Raw genomic sequence first — 14,855 nt, 5'->3', positions numbered from 1 at the left:
ATGTCTGATGAACAGAAACAGTCTTTGATGACCAAGTGACATGTTTGAGAGGTTATTGTGTATCCAGGTAAACCTTAAAACGCCCACATAACCAGTCTCTGTGGGAGCGTGCAGGTTCACCTCATGAAGCACTTTCCTTTGAACAGGGCCAGTCAGTCTGAAGTTACAGTCTAAAGAGCTTTATGGCAGAAGACACAAACCAAGTCCATAATCCACATTGCAGATGGTATTCACCACAATAGCATGTGGTGGAAGAGCACACATTAAGCCCCAGGCTGGTGCTAATCAACACTCTTGGTTAATTTCCTTCAGGCAAACTCTAATCCACAGAGACTGCGGCGCGTCTGGTAGGCTGAAGAAACGGACCGCAAACAGCACACGTACCTCCAACTATGGAACCATGAGAGTTTGTGGTTACAAGTGGCAGGTGTAAAATCTGAGATGATAGTGTTGCTTGTGGTTATTCCAGAAAGTTCACTTGTGTTTCTTTGAGCAAAATTAGTGGTATAGTCCAGTAAAAAAACAACACATCCAGTGGCAATGCGCCGATAAAATGCTGATTTGCTGGCTGCCGGAGCAGGAGGAGCAAAATGCGACAGGAAGTGCAGATGAGAACCAAGTCCATGGCTAACTCTCAGCCCTCGAGGGTTGTGCGCGTGCGCTAATCCAGAGTAGCAGAACCGAACTGTGAGAACTGCTTGCGACACCGGTGGAGACCGATCCAGAGGCAGACGAGGGCTGATTTGTAGTCCACTGAAGCCCAAACAGAGAAGAGTGCCGTTAAACCAGCAGCTCGACACACACACACACACACACACACTGGTGGCCATGGCATGTAAACCAGTGTCTCTCTCTCAGGCTGTGCTGCTGTTGTCGAGTTCACCAAGCTCTGCTCTCCACGCGCCTGATGAGCCATACAATGGTGGGCGTGTCTTCTCAAAATGGTTGCCAGCTCCCACGGCCCAATCAAGTCTTTGGGCTTCTCCCAAGCAGTCCAATCAGTGGCCACATCAGTCTGCGTGGTGACCGGCGTGGCCAATCGTCCGGCAGGGTCCCGTCAGGTCGGGCTAAGTTTGCGGCGGTGGTTCTGTCTGGGGGGGCGGAGCCTAGCTCAGGCGTAGCCAAGCCGCCGGGACATAACACGGCAGGTGATGGAGGTAGAGGAGAGGTGGAGGTAGTTACGCAGGTACCAGTATGAGCAATGGAGGAAGGGAGGGCACCTTCGACAAAGCAATCAGTGGGTTTAAAAAATAAATAAAAAAAAACACAACACAGTAATACCACAAGATAAAGGAGCAGCAGAGGTCCAGAGAGAGAGAGAGAGAGAGAGAGGGGGGGGGGGGGGAGAAAGGAGGGAAGGAGGGGAAAAGAGCACGAGAGAGAACAGTAGAGAGAACAGAAGGAGGGAGGTGAAGAGGGAAGCCATCTTTGTCAGGGTGCATCAGTCTCTCTCTCCCTCTCTCACCCAGAATCAACAAAACCATGCGAATCATTACAAAAATCAACCTGATACATCTAAACGTTACAGTATTCAGAGATTGTTCAAATGAACATCACTAGATCCCAAAGGTTTGTTACAGAACTCATTTTGTCCATCACAAGCTAACTGGTAGTGCCATTCTGACAGAAGTCTGACCCTGCTAACCACACAAACACATGCATGCCTGTCTGTCTACTCAAGTGTCTGTAATGTCTTTGCAACACATCTGCTGGTCGCACTAATGGTACCTCATGCAGATCTGTCCACTTTATATATATATATATATATATATATATATATATATATATATATATATATATATATATATATATTTTTTTTTTTTTTAATCGGTGTGTAAACTTCACCTCAGCCACTAGGTCTTCTGGAGATCCAGTGGCAGCTGTAACATTCAACAACCAGAATTTCTTACTAGATAGTGCCGAATCACAGCGTCCTACCACTGATCCAACCACAGTGAAGCATTTACTAGGATATCACAGCTGCCACAGTGTACTTTAGCCATTACTGTAGGAGTAAAAGAGCAGAGCTGTTAGGGCTTTAGGGCGTTAGGGCAGCCCTACACACATCTAAAGGCCTCAGCGCCCTCTAGGTCTATATGCGCATCACATCACTGAAGTACAAGTCACCTCACCCTCTTTCATTCTCTCTCTCTCTCCCTCTCTCACACACACTCACACACACGCTAATTTCACACACCGTTAGGCATCCTTAACCTCCGACACTATAATAACAGCTAGCAGAGAGAGGGCTAGTGAGAGGAAGAGCAAGCTAGAGAGGGAGGAAGAGAGATAGGGAGAGAGAGAGAGAGAGATGGAGGTAAAGAGAGGGTGGTAGGGAGGGAGGTAGGAAGGGGGGGGGGGGGAAGGGAGAGAGAGAGAGAGATGCTCCGATACTTGGAGATACTTATAGGTCCACAGCAAGAAATTTTTCCCCTCCCCATGAAATTTGGGTTCTTTTTATCTCTCTAAAACTATAATAGGTACAGTCAGATTCAGCTAACAATCCTTAACCAAAGTTTTTTTTCTCTCTAACACAAGTAACGGAATGATTAAGTATCCCAGATTGTTAACATTCACTCAATTGGTATATAAAAATATTTTAAATGCACAGCAATTTAATGTATCAGTTTCATCTGTAAACAAAGCTAATGACAGTTTAGAGTGTTGCACTTGAAGACCAATTTGGATGCACCTCAACAAATCTAGCCCCACACCCCTCGCCTGCTCCTTGGCATCTTTTGTTCCACGGGCACCTTTAAAGAGGGCCGTATTACCTCATCAGGGCGGGACCCGCCAGCCTCTGGCGCCCCCTGTGGTACAGGTTGGCTCAGGGCGCTCTCTGACTGGGGCCTCTCCTCGAGCTCCATCGCAACGGAACCTGTGGGCTCAGCAACTGCTGCCTGCTTCACATCCCTAGAGAGAGAGAGAGAGAGAAGTTTGAGGGTAGAGAAGACGGAGCAGGAGGAGGTCCGGTTGACACCATCCAGGAAGCCGACAGGCCGAGCCGCCACACTGGACCAGTGGGTCCCCAGAGCGCGTGGAGTCCCAACCACTCAACCAAGAGCCGAGATTTGCCTGACCTCACGCGAGACACAGCGAGAGCACGCGTGAGAGAGCGTGAGCGAATGTGAGAGAGCGTGAGCACTAAGAAACAAGCGTGAAAGAGAGGTAAGGTAGACTGCTGATCTGGGTCACTATTACTATAAATAACTCACCAGCTAAATGACACCCAAAGCCAGGGTCAAACACACAAATGAACACATACACAAAATGACACCCAAAGCCAGGAACCTTGACACTCCTGCAACAACCCTCACAGACAACAAAGCAAGCAGCCCAACACCACCACAGCAAGCAGCCACCTCTGCCCAGTTTAGCGAGATCCTCTCCAGCACACAACTCTGCCCATCAAACCAACACAGAACCAGTAAAGCTGGAAGAAAATTTAAAACCTTCGGTGTGAGTGGGTCCAGGACTATATTTGAGTACTGCAGCAACAGTCTCCAAAGTCAGTCTTTAGTTACTGAGAGACTGATTCATCACAACCAGTCAAATTTCTCCAAACTGTCAATCTACAGCGTTGTGGACAAGCGTGCATCACCGCACACGCACCAGACCCGGGAGAGTGCTGGAAAACGGAGACACTGGAGCAGATCAATGAAGCAGCAGCCTACGCCATTAGGAGAAGAGCACATCTAACCACATCTAGCCATTATGTCACCCTGTCGGGTGGAGATCGTTGACAAAGGTAATCAGATTTATTCTGATTTAAATACCCCCATCCATGACTGCTCACTCGTTCTCTCTCGTCCCTCTTTCACCTGAACACCTAGAGCAGGTGTGAACGTCCTGCTCCCCCGGCACACAACTGCATTAATGGTGATTACTCATACAGTTACTCTTTTAAGTACTACTCTATTGAGAGAGGGGGGGGGTGACCCCTCCTGTGCCATGGGATTTCTCCTAGTGGCTGTAACGTGAATGTTTCACCATGTGCTAACAGTTGGGGGGGCCCCAACATTTACACATCAATGTAAGACAGTCCCTCACAAACGGTGAAAGAAAGTCTGACAGCGTTATGTTAAGACGCGTAACAGCACAAGTAAGGAGTTTAAACCGCCGTGATTCCACACACTCGCCGTCCTACAAAGCTTCCATCTTTACCTAAGCAGCAGCACATACGTGTATGTACATATGTCTCCGCACACACAAACACATTTCTGGGATTTTCCATCGTTGATGTCACCACTGACAGCAAATGATCTCTCCCCCCAGGGGCTGCCCTCACAACTCCCCCAGCACACACATGGTTTCCTTAACAACAGAGGGGGTAGTGTCAGGGAGGAGCTTTCTTCACACAAAGAAAAACGTTTAAAACCCAAAAAATAAAGAACCTTAGGTGTCTCTCGCTCTCCCAAACACACACAACCAGACCACGCCGCACACTAAAGGTCACTTACATCAAAGTGGATCGTCCAAAAAGACAATCTCCATCGGTCACATAACGATCGGTCATAACCAGATTTACAAAATATCCATGATCACAGGAACAGGTGACACTGGCCAACCGTGTGCGATGGGTGTTTTTAAAAAGAAAAACTCCCCCATCGTCTTACTGCCTTCACACGAGAGTTGCGAAGTAACAAGACGAGCAGAGACACGCGAGGAGTGTTAGTCGTCGTTTTATTCACACAGGCGGGACCCAGCGCGCCACGTTATTACCTGTATCACTAATTCACCATTACACGCGTCCCTCTCCATCAGTAAACGTTCACATCCTCACACCGACGCCGGTGGCCATCATCCCCCCCTTCCCCCTCACCACGCTCCTCACACCCGCCACAAACCGCCACAACCCGCCGCCCCTACCGTCATTATCCTTCATCAACACCATAAATACACATTTTTAAAAGCCTACGATCAATTTAAACTCCGAATAGTAAAAGATCAGACGTATCCGGCGGACGTGAAGCGGTGGTGCGGTATAAGACCGAGTCAGGCGTCCATCGGTCCCCGGAGCGGCGCGGCGCTATGGGGTGTTTCTGCAGGTCTCTCTCCGCCTTACCCGCCTTTATCGGCCTCGGACAGCATGACGCGGCGCTACGAACGTGGACGGACACGGTCGCGTCTGCTCTGGGGGTCGCGGCCGCGCGGGCACCGGTCGGAGACGTGGAGACGGCGGCGGCGGCGCGGCCGTTTTTGTGCAATGCGTCGGTAGCGTGCACGGCGGCGGGTCACTCGGCGGCCATGTTGAAGAGCGCCGTGCGAGGAGCCCCGCGAGGGGGAGGGGCTAGAGAGAGGGAGGGGGAGGGGCCCCGCTCTTCCTTCTCCGAGGCCACACCGGCCGCGAGGCTGTCGCGGCGAACGCCTGATCGAAATTACTGCCGCTCGTGAATTGGGTTTCGTGGGGTTCGGTTCGTCGTACAACGATTTTAAAGACGCATAAATACAATTAATAAAATACAGGACATCCCCGTTTCTGATGGCTACCTTCAGAAGCCCCTTTTCATATTTTTCATTCATTCAAGCCATTTTTCGTCATTGTTTATTATATGTCTGTAAGATGTAACGAGGTCGAAAAGTGTCTTCTGAAGATGGGTATCACCAGAAACATGGGGTGTTCTTTATTTACATACACATATAGCTTCAGTTTATTTTACTCAACAGCTTATATATTAAACTAATGACTAAGGATTGTAAAAACTGATTCTCACAATATCAGCTACTACAGTGCACCCTCACATGGAACATGGATCCTCCTCCTCAGGATTTGATTCACATAAATTAAGGGGATGGTGCTTAAATTCATTAGTTCGTAAACAATTTTTTTTAGTAAATTCTGAATTATGTCTAGTTGACTGGAGTCTGCACTGAGCCCAGAGTGGAAGTAGACTGGTGTTCATTACACTCGTCCTGAACTGATGTCTTCCAGAAAACTGGAGGGAGGGAGGAGGGGAGGGTGAGGGGTGGTGGAGGTCACCTAGAGTGAAGACTGAAAGAAAGCACTTTCCTTTTCTTTTTTTTCTCCTAGCTGTTCAGCTCTGGGTCCTGCTGAGCTATTTTTACACAGGCACACACAGGTCAGCTTGGGGCTTTATTCTTATGGCCCATCCCTGCTTTAAGCCTTTGAGTAAGGGTTTTATTTGCTGCCTCCCTCAGCTCTGTATACTAGGAGAGAGCTGATTATTTCAGGACGGAGAGAATATATACCAGCACAACAGGCAGGTGCTCCTGCTGTGCCATACAAAGCACATGAAGGTTCTGCCAGAGGCCTTTTTTCATACATCGTCACTGTATTTCACAAGCGGCCGCTACGCACACACCCACCACATTTATTTATAACTGGACGATCTCTAAATAATAAGCATAATTGAGCAAACACTTCCTGTGACCAACCCAACCCGTCCAATTCTGGAATCAAATCAGATCAGAGTGCCGTCTCCTTCTAGAAGACCTTCAGGGGGCACACGGTTCCATCACAGAGAAAACGCAAATGAACGAAGAGATGCATTTTGGGTAGCCTTGTGACCGGCCTCAGGGAACATCATATTATGCAACACAATGAGGTGGCGTGCTTACTGACACCAAGCAGGGGCTCCAACACGCGGCCCAACGGCACCTCCAAGCTTACCGAACGCTTGACGCAGAAATGCCATCAGGAACTCTTTGCAGCTGGCTGCTTCCACCTTTAGATTTACACTACTGTTGACAGTTTTTCAAAAACTATTAATTTAGTCACTGAACAATAAACACTGAAATCTTATGTGACAAATTGCTGTTTGGACAAGGGGGGAAAAAGGGGGGGGGGGGATTACATGCCAGTCTAATCGTCTGATTGTTAAAACACATTCAATAAAAACATTTTTAATAATGCTACAGCACCCAGGGAGTGTGTTTTGTGTATTAAGATTCGGTTTAGTTCAAATAAACCCTGTCGCAACAAGACATTTCTTCCATCTCTTCAGGAGTTTTCAATCTTCTCCGCTAGCCATGGCTCCATTTCTATAAGGGCAAACCTGGTCTCTAGTAATGAGCCTAGCTCCGTAATTTGCTCTCCTGCGAGAGAAAAATGGCAAAGCCCTCTAAGCTGTCAGTATATAAAGTAACACCAGCTAAACAGAGCACACCCAGAGGTACCTGAGGTAGCAGACACATGGTTCAACAGACACATGGTTGCTGGCTTTACTGACGTGGTTGGTACTCAGGGAGCAAGTGTTACCCCTCACCTACACAAGCTGCTTGCTGTCTACACAGCAGCAGGTCGTTAACACTGGGCAAAATTTAAAAAGTACCTCAGGTACCAGAGATATGGCACCTAGAACCTGGAATGAGAGAATAATCAGGTATTTACACACGCACGCACACGTGTGTGTCAGGGGTGAGCAGAGCGCTGGTGGAGCGTGGAGGAAACGCGTGAGGGGGAAAAAGAGGTTGTGACAAGCCTCTGCTGCTAACCTGGACGCTTCCTCCCGCTTCTCTTCTGCCCGAGACGCTCGTTTTGGTTTTTCTTCTTCGTCCTGAAACAAACATGAAGGTCATATTAGCAGAGCAAAATGTGAATTACCCATATCACCTTGACACCGCATCCACACCTTCACATACATAACATGAAGAGACATCTGTCTCTTAGATTTACAGGGTGCGTGTGCACACCCATGGCAAGTTGTCTATAAAATAAATAAATGAATTAAATCTCCTCTGTGTTTTCCTCAGATCACACTGCAAGTGTGAGAAGTTGAGTTGAACTCATTTACGCCCAGAAAGACACGGTCAGTCTGGCGTATCAGTATTAGCATGGCAAAATCATCACAGGAAACACATCAGAGGCAAACACAACCGACAAAACCAGACCAGCCAATCACGCACCTTCTCTCGTGCGGATTTGCCTTGTGGGGAGGAGCCAGAGGAACTCGAAGAGGAGGATTCTGATTCGGAGTCAGAGGATGAAGACTGGCTGGAGGGGGACGAGTGCGGTTCAGGCGACTTCCCCCTCCGTCTGGCCTTCACCGCTTCCCCGTCTTCTGGTGGCGGAGATGGAGGAAGAACGGAGGGGGTCCTTTTAGCATCTTCCACCGATTTAGCTGGCTGTGGAGATGCCGGTTTCTCCGTTTCTTTCTGAGGCCTCGTTTCTTCATCGCCCTTCTTGCTCTCGGCTGTCGATTCAGGCACTGCAGCGGGCACCTCAGTCTCCATGGAGACGTCCACGTCTGCACGGCGAGGTCCTGAGACGAGGGGCGACGCCTGTTCAGGTTTGGAAGGGGACATGAGGCATTCAGGTGGGGGAACTTCAGAGAAGATACGTGGTCGCTTAGCAACAGCGGGCGGGGAGGTGGTGGGTGATGCACGGCGGGCAGAGGCAGATGGGGGTGAAGCCTCACGTCCACGTTTCCCCGACAACACCGGAGAACCACGGCTCTGTTTCACAGGCCCCTCCTCTTTCTCCTCCTCTTTCTCTTCTCCACGTTGCTGGGGTCCTCCTTCGTTCTCCTGTGCAGCTTCGCCGGTCGCTGGAGGACATGGAGGTCCTGGAGGTCCGGTCTCCGCTGTGGGGATCACAGCGGCCAACGGCTCCTCCCGTTTAGACTCCTCGGGCCCCTTCTGACGGGCAGCCGTGTCCGTGTCGCCAGTGTCGTTGGTCACTCCCCCGGGGAACACGAGCACCCCTGGGACGGAGGTCGCCGGCCCGTCTTCCTGCCCCCCCACCTCCATCGCTGTGTCTCCCTCCTCGTCGTCCTCCTTCTTCTTCTGCCCGGCGCCGAACGCCCCCTCCGACTCCATCTTGCGCACCAGCAGGCTGAGAGGGCCGGGCCTGCGCTGGGACGGAGGCTCTGGGCTGCTGGAGCTGGAGCTGGAGCTGGACTCCTGCCTCTGGAAGGACAGGGGGGAGGAGACGCCGGCCAGCCCGGGGGCGGCACCTTCTCCCGGGGCTGCGGGCTCGTCCTGGTCCGGGGGGCTCTGCTTGGGGGTGTCGGGCAGGGGGAAGGAGAGCTCGGGGGGCGGGGAGGGTGGAGGCGTGGGCTGGCGGAGCTGCAGGGGGGGCTGGTGGGCGGCCTGGGGCTGGGGCGGGATGTGCTGGGGCGGTTGGAGCTTGCGGCGTGATCGCTGTGCCACCGGAGGCGGGTGAGCGGGCGGAGGGCGGACGTTCTTCCTCCCGCGAGAAGAGGGACCCCACTCGTCGTCTTCGTCGCTGTCGTCGTCCTCGTCTTCGTCGTCCTCGTCGCTGTCGTCCTGAGCGCGGGCGGATCGGCTGAACTGGGGCGTCGAGTGGGCGGGGCCTGCTTCGACGGGGGCGGTACCTTCTCGTTCTTGGGTGCGGGCCGCGATTGGCGGCAGGCCCTGTCTTTCCGGCTGGCCGACCACACGCACAGAGAGAGATGCCACCGCACGGGGGGGTGAGGGGGTGGCAACCTCCCCCTGTGAGAATGATGGGCGCCAGATCCTCCCAATGGACACGTCGGGGGTTTCTTGGGCTAACGGAGCCGAGGCCACATCCAGCCTCCGAGCTGCTTGAGCTACAGGGTCCCTGGGCAACCCTTCACCCCGGTCACCCTCCTCATCCTCTTCTGCTCGAGATAGAGCGGGATGAGATGGTACAATGTGATGCTGGAAAAAAGACAAATTTTATATGTGAAACACATCAAAAGGTATAATGGGGGAGGGGCAATTTGAATTCATGTGAATTTATTATATTTTCTTGAGTATTAACAGTTGTAACAGTAATTTTGTATGCATTATCAGTATTATTGTGTAAAATAAGAAAATTTGTTAGGAATTATAATCTGATGCACTTGATTACTAAGCAGAGGTGAGTAGTGATGTTGTAATGCCTAACTTTACTCTGTGCTTACTTAATTATCTGTGCTTCAGATAAAAGGACACAGAGCAGGGTTTAGTGTCTACTGCAGTTACCAACCTTTAAATGCAATTAATGATTTTGGTTTGTTCTGCTACAACCAATAAGGCAAACGAAGATTTATCACAATAAAAGTACTTACCTGTACTAAACATATATGAGGGACCCTGGCCCCCTGGGCGCACACATGAGGGACCCTGGCCCCCTGGGCGCACACGTGAGGGACCCTGGCCCCCTGGGCGCACACGTGAGGGACCCTGGCCCCCTGGGCGCACACGTGAGGGACCCTGGCCCCCTGGGCGCACACGTGAGGGACCCTGGCCCCCTGGGCGCACACATGAGGGACCCTGGCCCCCTGGGCGCACACATGAGGGACCCTGGCCCCCTGGGCGCACACTGTCCCCGTCACTGCAGGTGTGTTTGGAAAACTTGTTTGCTAACCTTGTCAGGCAGATAGGACGTGCCATCATGGGCTGTAGGGTGGTCATCCTCCTCGGGGCCTGCAGGGCTGTTTGTGTCTAAAGCCGTAGTAAGGCAGTGTCAGACACACACACACACACACACACACACACAGGTTAAGATTAGAGACACCACAACACTAACACATTTGTTTAATTTGTGTGATGTGTACAAATGTATACATCCTTGCAAATTACAGAATAAATCAATAGGAACCAAATGAAATGACCAGAATTGTTTTTACCAGCACACAAACGGCAGCATATTCAAAATATCAAAAAGTTCAAACAGAGACTCAGTGTTTCCTCAGATCACACTGCCAGTGTGAGAAGTCGAGTTGAACTCACTTACGCCCAGAACGACATGGTCAGTCTGGCGTATCAGTATTAGCATGGCAAAATCATCACAGGAAACACAGCAAACACCTCCGACGATCAAAGACCGCCAGCATGGCTTAGCCAGAGACATTTTGACCGTGTGGACCAGCCAGATTTACACCCCTGTGCAACAAGCCAAAACCGATCCACAGACACAAAGCAAGCATATGTGCGCTTTGTCAGAGGGGAGGGGGGGTTATCTAAGAATTGATTCTCTGGTCAAACAGAAGCGAGCCCCATGCTCTGCTCAGTCTTTGTTGTAGTGCCCTGCTGAAGGAGGAGTGATCTCCAGCGTGGGTGTGAGCGCCTCACCGTCCGCTGCCTCTCGCGCCTCCCTCTCCTTCCTCTGGCGTAGCAGCTCCTGCTGTTTGGCCAGGTACTGTTTGATGAAGCTGTTCTGACTCATCTCCTCCCCTATCTGAGGCACACGCAAAAAACGACAACAAACAAAAGTTCATACTTCAGCGCCGAGGACGAGTCCCAAATCTCCTCCATCCCACTTCCTGTAAGCCTCGAGCTGCATTCATTAACATTTGGAGCAATTTTGCAGATGGTAAGAAAGCAGTGTGGACAGGAAGAAGCCAGTCTTAGATTAGCACATCTATTCACTGGATCTGGGACAGCAGGCGTTTTACCTACAGGAGGAGAGTGTTCCAGACTTCCTGTACGGGCCACTTAAAGTATACTTCAGTTAATAAGTTCAGTTCGTTTCAGTTCGTCTTGGACGCATGATGACTGTCTCATGGAAAAGACAGACATGACTGATGTTCATTTTGATGAGGTTTTCCTTTTTAAACTCGGGGTCAGTTTTCCAGCCAAAGATTAGTCCTAAACCTAGACAGTCTAACAAGGACTTTCAATGGTATATATGTGGCTCATTGCCCTGGAAACCGATCCTAACATACTTCAACAACAAATCCATTTACCTAAATGAACAGCCACAGCATCTGTGCAGCTGTGGAACAGTGAATTAGACATTTACACAGTGCAAATACATAGGAGGAATGTTTGGGTCAAGCACTCTAACGTGCACCATATCCACATCACCTGGAACGCCACACAGCAAATAAGATCCAAACATTCTTTACTCTTGCAATAATCAGCACTTGCAAGCAAATCACACCAAAATGCTTGATAAGGTTGAGAAAAACAGGGACCTGGATGCAATCACAGCAGCTTCACTGACCTGTGAGTTGGGCTGTAGACTGTCGTGAGGGGTGGAGGTTCTCTGGAGGTTCTCCAACATGAGAGCCTGAGGAACAAGGCAGTAAACACAGACATCTGAGCAGAAAATAAAACAAGGCGTTACAGTATGCATCAAGATGTAAATTAACCAGATGAAGGAAGACTCGTTTATGTGTTTTCCTCAGATCACACTGCGAGTGTGAGAAGTTGAGTTGAACTCATTTACGCCCAGAAAGACACGGTCAGTCTGGCGCATCGGTATTAGCATGGCAAAATCATCACAGGAAACACATATTACACGAGAACCAAGATTAAAAACAGATTTCAAGGCGCATCAAACACACACAAACCTTCGCATGAACAGTGTACAGCAAACACCCTCTGAACTATCAACAAAAATGATGTCCGATGCGCTCTGCTGCATTCTTGATAATGACATGTCTTCAATGATAAAAAATTGAAGTTCTGGTCAAGCAATACAGATAATGGTGGATCTAGTGTAAAGAGCCGGTGCATTATAAGCGCGCGGACACTAACGCCGCGTTTATAGGCTCGCGGTGGGAGTGACGACGCGTCTTTATTCATCACGTTTCCACGTGATGTCAGACGGTTGGTGCGAAGTGCACAGTTCACCAGTCGTTGTCAAGATGCGTCGGCGATTGCGGGGACAATAGCTTTCTGTTTTTTCACTGTGAATGCTATTTTAAATTCAAAAAGAGATGCAAATAGGTACCTGAATAGAAACGGGCTACGCACCTTTAATATGTATATTTTTATATGTTCTAAAAAATTTGTTTTAAGGCAAATGGATTCAAGTACTTCTAAAAACTGGTTCACTTTTTGCGTGTAAACTGATTTCAATTTTAAAAAGACAGTGCACTGTAGTTTACACGACTACCCTATGGGGTGCAAACCGGATTATACATACTTAAGTCCACCGCGTGCATCTCAATTTAATTAGCCATGTTTTTTTTACAACCACTACTCAACTGGGCATCTAAAACTTGCAATTGATCACTTTCACCCAGTTGATCGGTGTTTTAGCACACCACACGTCAGCCACTCGTCCATCACGGCGGAGTGACCGGAGTGACGGGCGCGCCCCCGTCCACCCTGCGCGCCCCCCACACGCGCGCCCCCCCACTACAAACATACAGGGCGCGAGCACGAAGTCAACTCACAAACCTCAGGATCACACGACCCGACCGACTCCCCTTTCCGCGACCAAAAAAATAATAAATAAAAAAAGCGAAGGCTTTGCAAAGAAATTAAAATATAATTCCAAGTCTTACGGGGAAGCGGGTAACTACCAAGTAAGGCGGCTGTGCAGTTGGCGGTTTAAAGTGTGCACACGAACTAAACGAGCATTCCCGCTTCCGAGGCACCAGTACTTGGCCTGCCACTCAGGTCTCGTCTCCGAGTGAACTTGATAGTAGCCCGCGATTCCAGCCGAACGGCTCGATCAAACTCACCCCCTTGAGTCGCTTGATGAGCGCATTTTTCTGACCGCTTTTGGCCAGGCCTCGCTGTTCCAGGGCAGTCTTTAAATCCGCCACACGGAGCGAGTGAAGCGGTTTCCCATCTAGCGTAACATCTTCGAGCTCCGCCATTTTGCTTCCCCCTCTGCTCGATCGCTCAAACTTCGGGCTGTCGCCGCAACGCTCGCGACGCGCATACGTCACGTTTCGGAAATCTCCGGAAAAAAACACGAAGTTGTGCACGACGTCCACGGCCTCGTGCGGGCCTGCGTGTTGCGTTGTTCAAAAATAAAAAAAATAAATTAAAACGCAAATTGCTGCATAGTGGCGAAACACAAGTTTAGGATTAGGGTGTGATACTTTAGTTCCAATGCAAATTAGATATTTCTGATGGATTAGAAAGGCGTAAAAAGTCAAGTGCGAATGTAGTTTACATGCAAAAGCCTTTGTAATACAAATGAGTTCTAGGCCTTTTTCTCTACTCAAATTAGGCAACGAGCGGTTGAAGTTTTTGCAAAGTTGTGCGGAAATTCCCTGAATTACAAATGACACTTTAGGGGAAGATCGTCAATGTAGCCTACATGACAAAGGCAGTAGCCTATAGCCTATGTGAGCAGCGTGGAAGGAGCCAACATTTTATAGTATTCACGTCGACACAGTCAAAGCGATCAATACAAAGACGCATTCTCAACAGCTGTATTTCAAACAAAACATGTATTTGAAAGAAACTGGCATCACGTCAAGCACTACAGAAGGCCCGGCTACGTTAGTCAACGACGTGATCCTTACACACAATTTGTCAAGACTGTAAAAATATAAACTAAAAGGCACAATAAAAGGGGCAGGTTCTCAACACACGGAACATCCACCATGCTTCACTGTTGCCGGTGGACATCAAAATTAATTATTGCACCACTTTCTAGCCCTCCTGTTAGTCAGATATGTAGAATCGTGACCCATCACTGACATATTTCTACTCCCCACTTCCTACGTTTTCGTGCATAGTCGAGTTGATTGGCTTTGTTTCCATGTAAATGGTATGGCCTTTTGGCTGCAGATAACGGCCATTTCTGGCCAAACAGTAAGTGGGTGTATCTGGGTTCCTCTGGTTTCTGTGGATTTGAGCTGATGGTCATGCTGGCCATCTGATTTCAGAGAGAACAAAGCCTGATGTGCCTTTCATCTGCTCCACTAAATTTACATCTCCAATCACAGCGTCTAAGGCCCTCAACACAGACAAATTCTTTGGCCACCTTCAAAAGAGCTTGTAGGCCTACAGCCCATCTTGAAACCCCAGACTGCTTTGAAATCTCTGCCTGGGCGATACCTTGCTGATGATACGATGTCGTACTGAAGCGGGTACTTTGTACTACCTTGTGACTTGTTGCTATGGTCTTCCCATGGTGTATTTAAGCTGTGAAATGATCTCATCTTTGTAGCAGTATGGCTGTCCCTCATCCCATTTTATGTCTCCCAAATAGCAATGTTTGCCCATGCTTCAAC

At 49.4% G+C, this 14,855-nt stretch overlaps 1 protein-coding gene and 3 non-coding genes across 4 annotated transcripts in view; all 4 read right to left on the bottom strand.

Annotated features, from left to right (window-relative positions):
* The window catches only part of LOC143497857 (apoptotic chromatin condensation inducer in the nucleus-like), a 19,319-nt gene extending 5,796 nt beyond the window's left edge, over positions 1-13,523 (bottom strand). The window contains exons 1-7 of the mRNA XM_076993464.1: positions 13,347-13,523; positions 11,876-11,941; positions 11,002-11,107; positions 10,295-10,371; positions 7,867-9,603; positions 7,456-7,517; positions 2,775-2,913 (exon numbers count right to left, since the gene is read on the bottom strand). Coding sequence (XP_076849579.1) covers positions 2,775-2,913; positions 7,456-7,517; positions 7,867-9,603; positions 10,295-10,371; positions 11,002-11,107; positions 11,876-11,941; positions 13,347-13,484 — 2,325 coding nt within the window. The 5' untranslated portion in view covers positions 13,485-13,523. The remainder of the gene's footprint in view (positions 1-2,774; positions 2,914-7,455; positions 7,518-7,866; positions 9,604-10,294; positions 10,372-11,001; positions 11,108-11,875; positions 11,942-13,346) is intronic.
* On the bottom strand, positions 7,705-7,815 carry LOC143497904 (small nucleolar RNA U6-53/MBII-28). Its single transcript, XR_013125912.1, has one exon. It is a non-coding gene; the product is annotated as a small nucleolar RNA U6-53/MBII-28 (small nucleolar RNA).
* LOC143497903 (small nucleolar RNA U6-53/MBII-28) lies at positions 10,614-10,724 on the bottom strand. The gene has a single exon (XR_013125911.1). It is a non-coding gene; the product is annotated as a small nucleolar RNA U6-53/MBII-28 (small nucleolar RNA).
* LOC143497905 (small nucleolar RNA U6-53/MBII-28) lies at positions 12,051-12,161 on the bottom strand. The gene has a single exon (XR_013125913.1). It is a non-coding gene; the product is annotated as a small nucleolar RNA U6-53/MBII-28 (small nucleolar RNA).
* Positions 13,524-14,855: the final 1,332 nt, after the last annotated feature.

This window comes from Brachyhypopomus gauderio, unplaced genomic scaffold (genome assembly GCF_052324685.1).
Source record: "Brachyhypopomus gauderio isolate BG-103 unplaced genomic scaffold, BGAUD_0.2 sc114, whole genome shotgun sequence".
In the NCBI taxonomy this organism is placed as follows: Eukaryota; Metazoa; Chordata; class Actinopteri; order Gymnotiformes; family Hypopomidae; genus Brachyhypopomus; species Brachyhypopomus gauderio.
Note: the sequence above shows the minus strand (reverse complement) of the source record. Positions and strands in the feature narration are given on the sequence as shown.